Source organism: Acyrthosiphon pisum, chromosome X (genome assembly GCF_005508785.2).
Source record: "Acyrthosiphon pisum isolate AL4f chromosome X, pea_aphid_22Mar2018_4r6ur, whole genome shotgun sequence".
Lineage (NCBI taxonomy): Eukaryota > Metazoa > Arthropoda > Insecta > Hemiptera > Aphididae > Acyrthosiphon > Acyrthosiphon pisum.
In genome coordinates this window covers 67,754,023-67,769,315 of record NC_042493.1, presented here as the reverse complement: position 1 = coordinate 67,769,315, position 15,293 = coordinate 67,754,023, and the positions used below count along the sequence as shown (strand labels likewise).

At 27.9% G+C, this 15,293-nt stretch overlaps 3 protein-coding genes and 1 non-coding gene across 6 annotated transcripts; 3 read left to right on the top strand and 1 right to left on the bottom strand.

Moving 5' to 3' along the window:
* The first annotated feature begins 2,396 nt into the window (after positions 1-2,396).
* On the top strand, positions 2,397-2,520 carry LOC115033438. Its single transcript, XR_003838797.1, has one exon. It is a non-coding gene; the product is annotated as a U5 spliceosomal RNA (small nuclear RNA).
* A 728-nt stretch (positions 2,521-3,248) lies between these two features.
* On the top strand, positions 3,249-6,271 carry LOC100162389 (ERI1 exoribonuclease 3-like). Its single transcript, NM_001246066.2, has 5 exons — positions 3,249-3,539; positions 4,230-4,376; positions 5,698-5,907; positions 5,977-6,073; positions 6,142-6,271. Exons 1-5 carry the CDS (start codon positions 3,336-3,338, stop codon positions 6,228-6,230), a joined length of 747 nt encoding a protein of 248 aa, NP_001232995.1. The 5' UTR covers positions 3,249-3,335; the 3' UTR covers positions 6,231-6,271.
* On the top strand, positions 6,231-10,269 carry LOC100165154 (hydroxymethylglutaryl-CoA synthase 1). Of its 2 annotated transcripts, none has more exons than XM_008187497.2 (9): positions 6,231-6,364; positions 7,065-7,309; positions 7,381-7,575; positions 8,058-8,183; positions 8,268-8,462; positions 8,574-8,724; positions 9,295-9,456; positions 9,548-9,768; positions 9,891-10,269. In XM_008187497.2, the coding sequence occupies exons 2-9, from the start codon at positions 7,078-7,080 to the stop codon at positions 9,992-9,994; spliced, it is 1,386 nt and encodes a 461-aa protein (XP_008185719.1). In that variant the 5' UTR covers positions 6,231-6,364; positions 7,065-7,077; the 3' UTR covers positions 9,995-10,269. The 2 variants fall into 2 exon arrangements, with proteins under 2 accessions (XP_008185719.1, XP_016662062.1); XM_016806573.2 differs by lacking the exon at positions 6,231-6,364 and adding an exon at positions 6,792-6,958.
* Positions 10,027-14,465, bottom strand: LOC100570668 (MAP3K12-binding inhibitory protein 1). 2 transcript variants are annotated; one of them, XM_016806574.2, is made up of 6 exons: positions 14,103-14,465; positions 13,830-13,998; positions 13,423-13,763; positions 13,257-13,258; positions 12,903-12,971; positions 10,096-10,154 (listed from the first exon to the last, which is right to left on the bottom strand). In XM_016806574.2, exons 1-5 carry the CDS (start codon positions 14,166-14,168, stop codon positions 12,944-12,946), a joined length of 606 nt encoding a protein of 201 aa, XP_016662063.1. In that variant the 5' UTR covers positions 14,169-14,465; the 3' UTR covers positions 10,096-10,154; positions 12,903-12,943. The 2 variants fall into 2 exon arrangements, with proteins under 2 accessions (XP_008185718.1, XP_016662063.1); XM_008187496.3 differs by lacking the exon at positions 13,257-13,258 and having other exon boundaries at positions 10,027-10,154; positions 14,103-14,463.
* Positions 14,466-15,293: the final 828 nt, after the last annotated feature.

The following is a 15,293-nucleotide window of genomic DNA, read 5'->3' as shown; positions in this document are numbered from 1 at the left end:
AATTTTTTTTATTTACAGGGCATCTATTCCAATTTGTTTTTCTTTAAAACCTTATTCAAACTATTCCGAAGATATAAAAAAAAAAAATTAGCCCAATTGATCCAGCATCATCTAAAGTGATGCGATTAACAACGAACAGCATTTAATTATTTATATTTTTATTATTTTCGGCACTCCAAATAATTTGTTTAAGGTATATTACACATTAGAACCTTCCCCGAGACCTAGACCAACCCATGAGTGAAAACTGAAAACTAGACTAAAATCGGTTGAGTACTTTAATACATACAAAAAAATATATGCTGTAGGTAGGTATGTATAGGTGGGTACAATATTACTACTCAATGATCATTTTATTATTCATACGTCATGAAAAATGTAAAATAAATATTATTATTATTATTAAATGACAACATGTGTATGGTTAAATTTGGCAACGTTGAATTAGAATCCCTTATCGGCGTTAGAACAACGTGAATACAGTAATAATAAAAAAAAAAATAGAATAATAAATGTTTAAATTACCCCCTCGCCCTCCTCTCATACTTTATTAATTATTATGGTTTATCTTATTGTACGGATAAATTATATTGTATTGATGGTGCCGCCGCGGTATTGGTAATTTGTATTGGGCTACATTTTAGTATTTTACCGCTACCAATACCAAATACCAATATTTGTATTGACCTGCAGGCTGCAATAACGCAGCAGCTATACCGCCGGACGAATTATTATTTTAATTACGACTATTAACGCTATCTATTGTCAATAAATGAACTAAAATTTAGCGCAACGCAAATTCACGACCAGTGAGCAATCTATACTATGTATAATCAATGCTACTACATAATAATATTATGCATAAGTAACCATTAAGTATATATAAGTTATAAATTATAATACATGGTATAGCGTTTAACTGAACTTTCAATAAATACAACTTAAATGGATACCTATAATATTATATACAAATTTGTATGGTATTAACAAATAATAATACAGAACCTAAGAGCATACTTTGAAGAACAAATAGTAAATAAATAAAAATTATATCTCATAGGTAGACTGTTTTTTTAAAGACTTTTTTAAAAAAAATTTCACGATGTCAAACTGGAGAGACCGTCTCATTAAAAAGTGAACAATATTTTCGTATTTCACGAATTATTGAGAAATAGCTGTTTCCATTTTTTTAAGATATTCACCACCAGGATCGCCAGCTGTTCATAATATGATTGCGTACACGTATTTTTTTTTGCTGGTCGAACAAGGCCCACGGCCCACGAATATTATTATTATTATTATTACGTCCGGCTCGCACACAATGCAGTGGCGGTTAATAAAATTGTGCATGGTCAACACATCGCGACGTCACAGCCAAGCCAATAGCATTTTACAGTGTGTGCGGACTCTAAAATACGGTATGAAGAATGAACGTTTTGGAATTTCGGAATTCTGCCGATAGCTGTCCGTGTATTATTATTTTTCCGGTGGAATACTATAGCCGGGCGGACACCAAAGCAAGCACAATTATTGCAGTACGGAACGGACAGCCAGTGGGTAGAGGAAGTTTTTGTTTTCATTGCATTGGTGTGCGCCAGGTCAAAGGAGTGCGGTGTAACGTCGAACCACGAACATATTCTATACCGAGTACCGAAACCAATAGATCGGCTAAACAGAGAAATAAGACAATATTATTTATACGAGTGAGAACGCTGATGTACTCGGAATTTAGTCGAAACTAGAATTATTTTACGGGAGCGAAACAATAACATAGTTCTATAAGTGATTATATCAATTCTATAACCATTTACGGATTGTTGTAAACAATATCATAACAATTAACAGTCGTTATTTGAATGCGTCAACAAAAAACCAATCGATCGATCGGCTTTTGCCATACATATATTGTCGCCCGTATTCACTAAGGCATGTCTACGGGCGACTAAGGCATGTCAAAGAAAATCATTTATTTAATCATCATGCTCTTACGCACAGTACTCGGCTACCGCCTATGGACATGGATTCGAAAATCCTACGATGGAGGACAGCAGTGGATCGTGATTCGTTCCGACTTCATTCGGTATTATTGTTGTGGACGCCGATCGCTTGCGTTCCCGTGTATTGGCGGACGGTCAATAGATGGCGTTCGCGGGCACGGTCGTTTGCCGACGTGGTTTTTATGCGGTCGCCGGGCGTGTTGGGCGTATCGCGAACAAAGCTTTTTGGGCTCTGCCGTCGCGGCGACGCTTAAAACTTGCACCGGTGTGGTATGGACTCGCGGCGGCTCGGCCGATTTGCGTCCGCATCCGGGAATACGGTATGATGCGAATACTGGAGACTGCACAGCGTTGTTGCCGTGCGAATCGTATATAGGGAACCGAACGCCGAGCAAAAGACAACTCCGGTTCCCTTTCAAATCGCAAAAATCTTTCGCCTTTTACTAAAGATTTCCGTGGAGGGGAGCACTCAAAGGAGTCTAGAAAAGAAATTTTTTTAATTGCCTGATCTTCTGGTCGGGCTTCTTATGCAATGAATAATCAAAAGGAGAGCGTACATTTATGCCCTATAGAATGGTACTACCAACATCATATTCAACGTATGTACGGTATGTCGGTAATGCTAATAAATTATCGTCTAATATTGACGAAAGAACAATATTTATTATTTTGATATGATATTATTACATGTATACATGCGGTCATTTACAATCATTCAGGGCGCTCTGTATAACTATCAACTTTGCTTAATTGATCGGCAGTACCTGGTCCACTGTCGCGCTAGCGATTTTGCTACCTATCTTAATAATAAAAAAAAAAAACAACTAGGTATGTTGAAATTCCATTTTTTGAAATTATATTAATGCATAATACAAAATGTTTACACGGTTGTAATTTATAACAAAATAATAAAATAATTCTTATAAAGAATTTATAATATAATTATTATATTATTATAGGTAATCGTGAGTAGGTACCTAATACTAAAAAAAAATAATAATAAAAAATGTCTGATACATAATAATTATTTTATAATTAATAGTATAAACACAATAATAATCTTAAAATTTGATTTATATCTGAAGAATATATTTTATAAGAATTTGGAACTGCAGTAGAGAAGCAGTTTTTAAGATAATATACAAACATAATAATATTATTGTTATGATTACTGATTACCAACTTATCAGAAAGTGATGACTGATAAGAGGGAGATGTTTTGGACTACAGCCGGATCTCTGGAGTATCTTTATTCTTTAGACAATAATATTATGTATTATTGAGATTGAAGATTGATCTTTTTAGTTTTTTTTATATCAATTTAACATTTTGGAAATTATGATGAAGTTTAATGTCTTATTCCGACCACAAATATTTCATAAGTACAATTTGGTGTTCAATAAAACAATGTTTATACGGTCAACGGACAAGCCAAATGCAAAATCAATTACAAGACCTAACATGTCACAACCATATACTAAGTTTTTTGTATTAGATTTTGAAGCCACTTGCGACAATGGAGCTCATTTACTAAAACCTCAGGTTCATTTTTACTTTTAGTATATAACAATTGTATTAGACTTGATTATTATTTTGTTAAAAGAAAAAAATGGATATAATCACTTAATTATAACTGGATTTTTCAAAAGGTTTAATATTCAATTTAACATATTTTACAGATGAAATATAATATAGATAATTAACTTATAACATTGTAGAAGCTAATGTACCTGTTTTATATTTGGAAAGTTAGAAGTGGGATATTTAAATGTAATAATTATTAATGAATACAAATTGTTATCAACTGTCTTATCCATTTTCTAATGGTCTAATTTAGTCTTCTAAACATTTTGATTAGAACTGATTCATACATTTTCTTTTGAGTTTACATCAGTTTTTTGACATTACTGTACTTGAAAAAAACGCTTTGATAGCATGATACCCAGTATGGCATTATATAAAGTTGTTGCACTACATTTTCTTAAGTTTTTGCTGTATATAATTGTTAAACAAATATACCCATACCATATTAATTATGTATTAAAATTAGTTTAATACCTACTTATTAATTTTATGTCCAGAATCATAAAACCCTAATTTTCAATATATTAGGACGATGATGTTATATCCAATACATATTGATAAAAATAAAGAGTGTTATATAAACAAATTTTCATTTACTTATCGTTTAACTAAGTAATGTCATATTAATAGTTAATATATTTGTTTTAGGAAATAATTGAATTCCCGTGTATACTAGTCAAATTTAATATGGCCAAAGGCGGTTTTGAAGTTGTGTCAATTTTTCATTCATATGTTAAACCTATAATTCATACTGTGTTGACAGAATATTGTACACAGTTGACTGGTGTTACACAAGTATAGTATTTAAAAAACAATGCTACTACTATTAAGCGTTGTAATTCAATTTGTTAAAATTGCTATTTAAACTAATTAATAAATTACTAATTGACTTCTTTCCAAATTAATTATTAACAGTATATATTTAAAACAACTATTTATTTTCATTGATAATGCAAATATTAATAATAAGCCTATATTTTTGTCAGTTTATGACATATTTATATAAACTATATGGAATATGAGTGATGAAAAATATGTAATATAATAATACATTATCTTTCATATTAAGTTTGTATTAATATTATATTATTATATTACCTATTTATGTATTAGTTTATTACTTGTATTATATAAAATCATGAGGCCGGATATAACAAAAGGTTTTAGGAAATCTTGTCATAAATCCAAAAATAATAAAATATTGTAATTTTATTTTGTTATTTTTTTCATAACTCAAGTCATAAATAGAATAATAAACAAGGTTAGCAACCAGACATAAGATATATAAATTGTACACTTATTTTGTTTTCACTTAAAATATTATATTTTTGTTTAATGTTTTGATGTTTGACATAATATGAAAATCAGCCCAGGTTTTTTCAAATTGGGCTTTTTCATGCCAACCCTGATATAAAGGACGTAAGGTTTAGATTTTTTAGATCATACATTAAGAAACAGTATCAACTATTAGACTTTAATTTTTCCTTAATGTTGGGGTGTAGGCTACTAAATATGGTTTGCCCCGGAACCAGATAGAATAAATCCGGCCCAGTAAGAATACACAAAATATAAAGATTAATGCATCATGGTATTATATTGTATAAACATACATTTTACTTGTTTACAATAAAAAAAAAAATATCTTAGTATATTTATTGAATTTTACTTGATTATATATTAGTTTACTTATCATTATTTTAAAAAGAGCTTTTAATCCTAGGTTACTAAACTTATTTATCCGCCTTTATTTCCAACCATTCGTCAATATGAAAAATACTATAAACATTTTGAACAATTAACCATTTTTAATCGATTTAATTCAATAAATTAATAATATAATTAATAAAAACACAATAATTAAACTCTTGGATAACTTTATTGTAAGTAATACTACTAAAAAAAAACATTTATTTTATTTTATTTTTATTTTTCCGTTATCGGGATATATACTGAACATAATATACATACAAGGGGGGCTTAATTATATTGGATAGAATGCCAAAAATGGCAACAATCTAGGGTTAATAATTAAAAAAAAATACCAAAACAACAATTGTATAAATATATTTGTTATTCAATTTTTTGAAAAAATTCTGTTTATGTTTATGAATATTAGGATATGGTTAGTAATAGTCCACCATTTGATGATGTTTTCTTCAATTTTTGTAATTGGCATAATGATCACACTAATATGGGAAAAGAAAAATCCATCATCGTAACTTCAGGAAACTGGGACATAGGCAACATGTTCATTGAACAATGTAAATTGTTTCCTTCAACAATAAAAATTCCAGAGTTCATGTGTACTTGGATAAATATTAAAAAGGTATTTCAACATTCTTAACTTATTAAAAATTTAAAAATAATTTTTTTTTTATTGTGATTATTTTAATAGTTATTTGCTCTGACAATGGGAGAATATCCATTAGGTATAAAAAGTATGCTTAAGACAACAAATTCAAAACAATTTGGTAATATTCACAGTGGAATTGGTAATATTTATTTTAAATAAATATTAATAGAGAATAAAGTTATTATTATTTTTATTTATTATTTATAGATGATTGTGTTAACATTATTACCATTATGAATCAATTATCACAGAGAGGCTGTGTATTTCAAGCTACTAATAAAATAATCAGTGTATAAAATATGTCTTGTATAATAAACCATAATAAGTAAAATCAAAATAAATAATTATTTTTTACCTAATTTTATTAATGTTAATCAATTATGGATGGCTTCAAGTGCTCTACATTTAATTCTATGGTATAAACCTAAAGGTGAGAAATTCTTAATTTGTAGATATTAAGTTTTAGTATATTGGGGTGGATATGACATTGGAAACATTATATATACATTACGCACTGAAGTCTCAATATATTAAGACTTTATCCATCAATGCATATTTAAATGAAATGTTCATTTATTACAATATCATTTAGTTAGTTTATGGATGTAGCAATAAAAGTTTATTATATAATTTATTCGTATATTTTTTATTCATTTTGATTAGTTAGATACATAATATAATAATATAATTTGTAATTTTATATAGTTTACTGATAATTATATTTAATGGGAAATTCAAACTGTAAATAAACTATATATAAATTACAATAGTCAATAGCCAGATTTTCACACACCGCGATTAACATTTAGTTAGACAATATAAAGTTAGTATATAAATATAATTTTTATACAGTTTGACTCACATTATCACAATGTAATTCCCATTACATGGTTTATTGGTTATAATTAATTTTTTTAATTACATACTTACAATTTCAATAGATACTATATAAACGTTTTCTTATTTTTGCTGACAGTTACTCTATTAAACCAGTAAAATATTTATATTTTTGAAGTAAAATATTGTAAGTTATTTATTTTATCATCATATCAATCTCATCTTCACATATCATTATAACTGTAAAAAGTACCTATAATTTTTTGTATATAAATGTAAATTTTTGTTTAAAGTCATAGTATAATAATGGATAACACCCAAGGTAAATGGCCTGATCACGTAGGCATACTGGCCTTAGAGATAGTAGTGCCATCTACATATGTAAACCAGACCGACCTAGAGCTGCACGATGGTGTATCTAAAGGCAAGTATACAATTGGTCTAGGTCAAGAGCGCATGGCATTTTGTTCAGACCGCGAAGATGTCGTCTCATTGTGTCTAACGGCTGTAAGTTTGTTGATGCACCGTACAAAAACAAGTATGTATAAATATTTTTATACCAGATAATGTGTCTAATGATTTTATATTGTACATTTAAATACAATTAAGGTTATTCAAATATTGGACGACTCGAAGTGGGAACCGAAACACCGGTAGACAAGTCCAAAAGTATCAAATCCATGTTAATGCGTTTATTTGACAACTGTAACAATGTCGAAGGTGTAGATTCGACTAATGCTTGTTATGGAGGCACCGCTGCCCTTTTCAACTCAATAGCATGGTTGGAGTCCAGTGCTTGGGATGGTATATACCTACTTTATAATAAAGGAATTGTGAATTTATTAATCATTACTATCATTGAATCTTGGGTCAAGACTTTACATTTGTATACTTATTAAGAAAGGACATTTATTTAATGTTGTTATAATTTAAAGGTAGTTAAACAGCACTAAATAAGAAACAAATTTAAAGTTTTGTTTTGTTATTAACATCAAGAATAATTTGAATCTTAAAAATGTACAATTAAAAATTAATAAATTATTAGAAATCAGTTATGAGGTTTTCATTAATGTTATATTATGTTGTTTATATGGTACATACTTATAACATTAACATACAAATTAAACACTGTTGCATGATCTCAAAAGCTTACATTGTAATGTTTTATTAAGCATCAGTGATCATTTTTTAAGTATATTAAGTCCTCGTTCTGAATTCATAACTCAATATAATAAGTCAAAACTAATGGTACATATTATAATTAAACATTGTACACCTGTTTGTAGGTCGGCTTGCTCTTGTTGTTGCTGCAGATGTCGCTACATATGCTCGTGGTGGAGCAAGGCCAACAGGTGGGGCAGGCGCAGTGGCAATGTTACTAGGACCCAACGCACCCTTGGTGTTAGATAGAGGTTCTTAGATAGAACTATATAATTTTCTGTTAATCGTAACATTGTTATTTTTTTTTACTTTCTTTAAACTTAATAAAAATTCAGAATTGAGAGCTTCACACATGGCCGACACGTATGATTTTTACAAAGGAGACATGGGCACAAATTACCCAACTGTGGACGGAAAAGTGTCAATCCGGTGTTATTTTGAGGCGCTTTACAACTGCTATTATCTGTACCGAAAGAGGTTTTTGAAGAAATTTGCTGACACCGACAACACCAATACTCCGAATAATACTAGTACAGTTTTTATTTTCACCCATTCTTTAAAGGCTGTGTAAACCTAGATTTACTGTCGTTACTTACCGATTGCAATCGATTTTGTTCACGTGTAAACATACAATTTTATAGGCCCTAAGAGTGTATTGCAACACTTTGATGCCATCGTGTTTCATTCTCCCTACGGAAAACTTGTGAGGAAAGCATTTACCTGGTTAACGCTTCACGACGTTCAGTTAGACGCTAAATGTTATGAGGATGAATCCGATCTATTGAAATATGTGTAAGCATTAAATGTGAGATAAATAAAACCTCATTTTCGATTGGGAACAATCAACAATTGTACATCATTAATATAAGTTATCTACTTTTTTTTTTTAATTATAAAAATACGTGTTTATTTATGATTTTTTAAAAGATGTGTGAAACAAATTATGAACATTCTTAGCTGAGAAGTAATATTAACTTCAATAGTGTCTCAATTGTAATACAAATTTAGTAAAGTTAACCCTTTTATAATTTAGACATCCCCAACAATTTTAGAACAAAATTAACCTGGGTAATTCATAAGATAAAAACAAATTTTATTTTAACTTTTTATAATTTTTATTGTTTTTTTTTTAAATACTGTCTTAAAAACGATTTTCTAAAAGAAATGTTTTCAAGTTTTTTGAAAAATTTTCCAATAATTTCTTAAACAAAAAAGATTTTGCATAAATTATTTTTGAATTCAGCATTAAAAAAACACTGTATTTTAATATAACAAAATTGTAATTGTATGGTAAAGGTGCATAATTAACCTTCAATTGCCATTGAAATAATAATGTATGAAATATTATGAACTGCCTGTTAGAAACTCAGATATCAGTGTCAATATGTTATCCGAATTGGGCGTTATAAAGGACACAGATAAACTGTTTAAAAAACTTACTGCGCCAACTCAAAAATTACCCAAAAATATTGGAAACATGTACACAGCATCTATATTTGGTGGGCTGATTTCCTACTTGCTTAGGTAATTATATACTACTAGGGTTTTTTTTTGTTTTTTTACAAATTTAGAATAAAATGGATCAGCAATGTGTGTTAAATAAATTGAATTACAGTAAACCTATCAATGAAATGGCTGGGAAACGAATAGCAATGTTTTCATTTGGTTCTGGCATGTGTTCTTCATTTTATTCAATTACTATACGCCCAGGAGAAAAACTAGAAACCCTTATTGATTTATTACAACATGTTCCTGTGATGTTAGAAAACAGACAAAGTACATCGACTGTTGAATTTGAAAATACACTAACAAACCGGGAGTTGGCTTACAACAAAGGTAGTATATTTATTAAAATTCTACATACTTAGCTATTACTTATTATTGTCATGAAGATATCTGAATAATAGTAATAGTTTTGACTACAGTCTTTAAATTAAATTATTTTAATTTGTTTGTAGCACCTTTTGAACCTACTTCAAATGTTGACAATTTGTTTCCTGATTCATGGTACTTGACTCATATTGATAGTACCTTTAAACGATATTATGCACAAAAGAAATAACAAACTATGTTTAGAAGTACAAAATATTTTTAATGATTTTATACAATAAGATAAAAATAAATGTCTTATGTATTAATTATTGATTCAAGAATTTTTTTTTGTTTTCATCAATTCTTTTGACATTGTTAATGAGTTCTTGTATTTCATTGGCAGAATATTTCTGAAAAATAATTAATATTTTAACATTTTGAATTGTAAATTGAACTTTAGAAAAATAGATTTTAAGAATGAAATATAAATAAATAGTAATGGACATTTAAAAATTACAAAATAAATGTGTTAATTTTGTTTAATTACTATTTAATATATGAGTATATAACTACACCTATACCAGGTTACAGTTAGTTTAATATTTTAAATTACTATAATTAAATGTATAAAAATATAATACAAAAAAGCGGGTAAGTAAAGTAAGTTTCAAGTGAGTGACTGTAATGGATGGTGTTAAATTTTAATTTAATCAGATAATAATATCATATTATCATTGTATACAAAAAATGATTTTGAGCGGGGATGGTTTGTCAGCCTAGGGTATTTTATATTATATTTATGTTGTTATTATTATTACTGTAGCCGGTTAAGTTAAATTATTATTATTTGTTTACTATATAATATTTGTATATAATAATATACTTTAGAAGTACTCATAATATTTTTAAAAAAAAACACAAAACTAAATTCGTTCTTCTTTGTTTAAGTATCTAATTTTGTCCAAATTTGAACATAATCTAACTATAAAAAAATAACTGTATTTTTATTTTTTTTCGATTTTTTGGTTACCTAATAACATGCTTACGTGGAACTTTGTTTTCAATTTTTAATCCTTAGCTTTAAAAAGTTGAACATTTTATAAATTTTTAGCTACTGAATAAATTGTAAATTGTAAATTTGATACATTTTGTCAAAATTTGAACTTTAAATGGTAATAGAAAAAAAAACGTGCATATGCATTTTTAATATTTTTCATCTGCTATTGTAACAATATATCAGGAGCATTGTATTCATTTTTCACGTTTTTTGACTCAACAAATAACATTTTATTGATATTTGTAGAAAAAAAAAAAAAAATTAAAATTAGAAATTGCCCGAAAACAGCTCAAAACAAGACAAAAATGTTAAACTAAATAAAAATATAAAAATTCAGTGAAATTTTCATGTATCTACAGTAATTTGTTTTTGAATACAACATAAGAAAATCGCTACATGAGAAATCTAGTTATTATGCAATCTTGTAAAAATATGAACTATAAACGCTCATAAAAATTTTATTTGACTTTCTTGTAGACAAACATATGAGAAATATTATATTACATTTTGAAATCTTAGATTCAAAAAGAAAATTTTTTATGAATTTCTAACTTTTTGTGATTTTTACGTATTTTGTTAAGATTTGAACTTTTAATGCTTATAAAATAAAATTGTGACTGGATTTTAAATAATTTTTAAATCTCATTGTAACAATATAGTAGAAGCCTTGTATTCAATTTTCAAGCTTTATTTCCCAACAAAAAAATGTTATTCATATTCATAAAACAAAAAACTAAAAAAATTGTAACTGAAAATTTCCGTAAACAGTTCAAACCAAATTAAAAAATGTTATCATGTAGAGAAAATGTGAATATAAACAACCTGTGAAAATGTCATGTATTTACAGTCATTTGTTTTAGAGTAACACCAAACCCCAAAGTCAATTTTGTCAAAAACTAATTTTGCTTAAAAATTCCCGTTTTTTCCCTGATTTTTATTTTGTTTTCCCCAGTGCTTTTGAAAGCTATTGGGAATTTTAAATTTTGACCTCCCCATTGCTCCAACTAGATTTACTTTCTCATCAAACGAGATACTGTTGAAGAAAATCGAAGCAGTTTTACAGCCCCAAACGGTGATGACAGTCATAAAAAAAATTTTGGAAAAAAAACACATTGTAAAATGAATACTTTTATTGCTCCGCTCAGAATATAAAAATAAATGAAAAAGTGTTTAACGCACTGCGTTAGTGTCTAGAAGTCACTGTAATGGATGTGTTAAATATGAATTTGATGATATAAAATCATTGTATACAAAAAACGATTCAAAGCAAAGGCATACAGCCTATAATATTACTAAGTATATTTTATGATATTATTGTGATTAAAGTACTCTATTATACTATTACTATCTTCTAATTTTAATTTAAGAAATTGCATTTGAAAATGTTATCGTGTGTAAAGCATATAATAATATTTCAAGTAGGTACCCAGATGCCAGGAATAATATTTTTAAATTACAACAAGACAACTAAAATTGTTATTCTTTGATTAAATATCTAATTTCGCCAATATTTTTTTTTCGATTTTTTTGTTACAGTATGGACTACTAACTACCTACTACCTTGTTTTAAATTTACAATCCTTAGCAATAAAAATTGAACATTTCATAAATTTTTAACTACAAAACAATTTGATGCATTTTTTCAAAGTGTAAACTTTAAATGCTTATAAATAAAAATCATGTCTATGTATTTTTAATATTTTTAAACTGTTCTTGTAACAATGTGTGAGAAGTATTACATTTTCAAGCTTTTTGATTTATCTGAGCTTATTTATTTTTAGATAGAGTAACTTCTTAATGATTAGATACACTTGACTGTCAACACCTACTACACAGCAGAGTGACTTCCCCATGGTTTTTTTTTATATTATGTTACCTTAAGTTTAGATTAATGGTTTGAATTTGTACCCGGGCTCAATTACTTTAAGCTACAGTACTATGAAAAATAATTAAGCTTGTGAGAATGTCAAATATTTATTTGATTAATATTTTGATATTAAATTTGGTAATGTTATGATTTATACCACATTAACATTATTTAATACCATATATTATAAACTCATTGAAATTATTGGTATCTATAAAACAGTAGATAACTTACCGATTTTTTCGGTAATACTCTTGGTTTTATTTCTTTTTCTATCATATTATCTTCACAGGCAAGTTTTTTCTGAAAAATAGTTATAAATCATTATGAAGTGAAATGTAAACAAATTTTGCGTGATTTTACTAAGAAAATAAATTAAATTCTAGCATCTTCTATGTGTGCTATTTATAGTTGGTATTTAGTAATTTAAGTGAATGTTAGTCTGTGCTATGCATAGACAATAAAGAATAGATGGGACCGCTGAAATTATACAAATGGACAACATATACAGTATTTTATATGTCAACATAAACAGTTATATGGTCTGTCTCGACAACTATTATGCATGCATAGCAATATTAAATTTACTTCTGGATGCAGCTAAACCTAACATAATTTACTATCTCATATTTAAATATAACAAAGAACTAGTCTACCCAATAACTACCATTTTCAAATACAATATCAAAATAAAATATGTCAACATGTATCTGACAAACACTATTTAATCAATAAAATATAATAATTCATTTACTTGTCTAATAAGATCATCGGTCTTTAAATTGTGTTGTATAGTTCCCGTATCTTTATCAATGGAAAAAGTATTTGATAACGAGTAATTTTCATTGATATTTAATAAAATATTTTCTAGTTTTAATACATGATCTTCTAATGATTTTAGTTTATCATAAATGTCAATGTTGTTTCGACCATCACTTTTAATATTTAAGACTGTTTCTATGTTTGATATTCTTTCTTGCACATCTGGTTTTAATCCAACAAAATTTGAATTATTTGATAAATTGTAACTGTTTAAGCTAGCTGGATCCAAACCGCCATTATTCAGTGGTCCTAAATTATTATTCACTTTCGTCTCTGAAAAAATAAAAATAATTAAATTTATGCCTAAGTATCAAATAAAAAGGATATAAAATGCTGTACTTTTTACAAAACATTCAGATCCTTTTTGACGTTTAGCTTCTATTGTATTACATGTTCTAGAAGCACTAGAACAATTTCTGCTAGATGTTGAGGTACAATACAATCTGGTATTTCTTTCATGGTTTTCATCTCTCTTTCTCTTTAAGAAATTTTCAATCCTACTGTTCACCTATCGTAAAAATATTATGATTTCACATTAACAAATATAGTTTTTGAATTGTTTGCTGTTATATTACAAACAAAGTTGTGTACTTGTGTGAATTTTAAACTTACCACAGCAATAGGTTTATATATTTGAATTTCATCAGAATCAAATGTTGTTTCATTGCCTTTCTCCATAGTTTTCAACGCAGCAGGCTGTACATATATATCCACACACTTGATGCATTTATGCGTTAGGTATATCCTCAGCTGTACACAGTTGTACACATATGAGCATATCTATTTTGCCTAGAGTAATTTACTAATTTATACAAAAAATGTGCATTAAGTTGATATGACTGCAAAGTAATGATATTATTATGATCGTATTTAAATCCTAGTTCAAAATTATAACGTAATAAATTAAACGAACAATTACACTGTTATGGCAAAGTTATCTGCATTAAAAAATACACAATTTGAATTTTTAATCATAATTTACATGCACCAAATATCAATGCAGAGATTCTAAATTTCCAAAGAAAATGTAGGAGGGTGAAGTTGGCCATTGATAAGAATGACGTGTACAATGAGTTGCCTATACAAGTACAAATACAAACATATTTAAAAATTCCTATACGAACTTATAACGAATACACACCAAACAGATGGCGTCGTATATTATAATAAATCGTAATAATATTATTTTCAATTATTTTAATTATGGTGGACCGCCGAATAGTCAGAACTAAGGACGTCGGCAGGGGGGGGCAAGTAAGGGCAGTTGCCCCTCCCCTTGGCTTTTTCTGGGTTGATTATCATATATTATTATTGATGTTTTTAATGTTCTAAAAATACTTAAAAATGCCCTAACAACAGGGGCGGACTGGCTCCCCCAGAGCGGCCCGGGATTTTTTTTCAAGCGGCCCATCACTTATAAACCATTGTATAAGGTATTTTTTTGTGACATCGACGGCGGTGCCGGAACTGTTACAACATTATATTGACATATTGTTTAAGGTCTAATCTTATACACTATTATAGTGTAATTATAATGGAAAATATTATTATATTATAATTAATTAATATATTTTATAAATATATTTATTAAATGGTAAATAAATTGATCGTTTTAAAAATCAATCAAGTTCATTAAAAATATAAATGTCGTTCACGTTCACTTTCTATTTGAAAAAAAACGAGTGATGTTCACTATATTATATGAACTTGAATGCGTAAACGTGCGTTCATGAACGACATTCTTTCCAAACACTGATATTTTTTTATATAGTTATTTCTATTAATTAATTAATCATAATTAAG

Coding starts and splice junctions, on each gene's coding strand:
- LOC100165154 (XM_008187497.2), top strand. CDS start 7,078: ATGGATAACACCCAAGGTAAATGGCCTGATCACGTAGGCATACTGGCC. Junction 7,310..7,380: donor GATGCACCGTACAAAAACAA/GTATGTATAAAT, acceptor AATACAATTAAG/GTTATTCAAATATTGGACGA. Junction 8,463..8,573: donor CAATACTCCGAATAATACTA/GTACAGTTTTTA, acceptor ACAATTTTATAG/GCCCTAAGAGTGTATTGCAA.
- LOC100570668 (XM_008187496.3), bottom strand. CDS start 14,168: ATGGAGAAAGGCAATGAAACAACATTTGATTCTGATGAAATTCAAATA. Junction 13,999..14,102: donor TATATAAACCTATTGCTGTG/GTAAGTTTAAAA, acceptor TTTTTACGATAG/GTGAACAGTAGGATTGAAAA. Junction 13,764..13,829: donor ATCTGAATGTTTTGTAAAAA/GTACAGCATTTT, acceptor TTATTTTTTCAG/AGACGAAAGTGAATAATAAT.
- LOC100162389 (NM_001246066.2), top strand. CDS start 3,336: ATGATGAAGTTTAATGTCTTATTCCGACCACAAATATTTCATAAGTAC. Junction 4,377..5,697: donor AGTTGACTGGTGTTACACAA/GTATAGTATTTA, acceptor TATGAATATTAG/GATATGGTTAGTAATAGTCC. Junction 5,908..5,976: donor CTTGGATAAATATTAAAAAG/GTATTTCAACAT, acceptor TTATTTTAATAG/TTATTTGCTCTGACAATGGG.